General features: G+C 62.1%; 1 protein-coding gene across 1 annotated transcript in view; it reads left to right on the forward strand.

Moving 5' to 3' along the window:
* Nucleotides 1-108: 108 nt before the first annotated feature.
* The window catches only part of VAV1 (vav guanine nucleotide exchange factor 1), a 55160-nt gene continuing 53544 nt past the window's right edge, over nucleotides 109-1724 (forward strand). Inside the window, exon 1 of the mRNA XM_023746859.1 lies at nucleotides 109-364. Within this exon, the coding sequence (XP_023602627.1) occupies nucleotides 161-364 (204 nt within the window). The 5' untranslated portion in view covers nucleotides 109-160. The remainder of the gene's footprint in view (nucleotides 365-1724) is intronic.

Genomic DNA, 1724 nt, shown 5'->3' on the forward strand with positions numbered 1-1724 from the left:
CCCCACCCCCTACGGCTCCTCCTCCTCCACCCCCTCTCCCCGCGAGAGTTACAGGCAAAGAAGAGGAAGTGGTAGCTAGTAGCACAGGCAGGCGGGCGGGCGGCGGGCGGCGGAGGCTGTGAGGGTGCGCGGGCCGGGCCGGGCCGGGAAAGCAGCCGCCATGGAGCTGTGGCGACAGTGTACCCACTGGCTGATCCAGTGCCGGGTGCTGCCGCCCAGCCACCGCGTGACCTGGGACGGGGCCCAGGTGTGCGAGCTGGCGCAAGCCCTGCGGGATGGGGTCCTTCTCTGCCAGCTGCTTAACAACCTGCAGCCCCACGCCATCAACTTACGCGAGGTCAACCTGCGTCCCCAGATGTCCCAGGTGAGCCCACCGCGGGCTGCCGGGCCCAGGGTTGGAAGTGGGGGGCATTCCAGGCTGGGTTAGTGTACTGTGCCTCTGGGCCGGCACTGGGTTATATGTCAACTCCGCGGCTGGCTTAGGGGAGGGGGTGGGGGAAGGGGTGGTGTGGATGGTAACACTGAAATTCTGGGGTGACCCACCAAAGATTAGCAGAAATGCATTTGTAGGCACAGAATGAGCCCAACTTTAGGCTGTGAACTGGCAGGCTGGGGGTTAGCCGCTCCTGAGCCTCAGGCCCACTTCCCTGGGGTTCAAGGCCCCAGGTGCCATCCTCTGGAAGTCTTGAGGGGGTGCCTAGAAATCCCCTGGTTGGTCAACAGGGTGCTTAAGGTTTTCTTAGACCCCTTGCCCCCAGATTCTGGCTATGGGGGAGGGCCCTCCTTCCCCACATGTGTCTCCTCCTCCGGGCCCCTGGGCCCCTTCCTTCCCCTCACATCTCCTTCCCCTTGGCTTCCTGCCTGGGCCTGGGGCAGATGGGGGCCTGTGACCTCGGGTTCTGCTCTTCCTGGCTTCCTCCATCCCCTGGGGGACATTGAGGCAGGACCTGGTCCTGAGCCCCCGAGGGTGGGTTCTGGGGTTTGGGAGCCTAGGAATAGCTCCTCTGTCTCAGTAGCAATTTCTGTGAAGGCTGAGGGTCCAGAAGGAGGCAGATTTGACTGTGACCGCCCCCGGCTCAGGAAACACATTCAAGTCCCTATTTGAATGCGGTTGGGTGGGGGAGGTAACAGGACTGGATGCTCTCTCTGTAGCACCTCCTCTGGTTCTCTATGGCCGCCTGGGTGCTGGGTGGAAGTGGTGTATGCTGCTGGGTGGGGGCTGGGGGTGCCCCACCTGCCATGGAGGTCCACGGGGACCCATAGGCCAGGCTTTAGTCTCTGTGCCTGGATGAAAGCTTTGTCCAGAGGAGCTGTAGGCTGGGGGTGACAGGGGAGGGGGTAGTTGGGGCATCCGTAGCCTCCTCTCTGGTTTGACTGCCATGTGCAGGTGGGGGGAGGGGAAGTGACTGCTCTGGGGGTGGGCCATGGGGATCCTTAGGGGCATTTCCTGGGGACAGAGCCCTGGGTGGAGAGGTGGGTGGGCCCCCTTTGCTAGCCCAGGCAGGATTTCTTGATGGAAGGAGGGAGCTCTAGAGAACCCCTCCCCCATGGCCAGCCCTTCTTGACACCTGCCATCCCGAAATTGCCTACATTTGCTTGTCTCCTTCCAGCACGCGAGGAAGTAGCTCTACCACCTGTCAGGCTCAGATCAGCAGGGAGCAGGGTCCCCAGTGAGGCTTAAAGCAGCTAATGGCAAGTGATAGACATAAGGATGAACTTCCAGG

This window comes from Myotis lucifugus, unplaced genomic scaffold (genome assembly GCF_000147115.1).
Source record: "Myotis lucifugus unplaced genomic scaffold, Myoluc2.0 scaffold_743, whole genome shotgun sequence".
NCBI lineage: Eukaryota > Metazoa > Chordata > Mammalia > Chiroptera > Vespertilionidae > Myotis > Myotis lucifugus.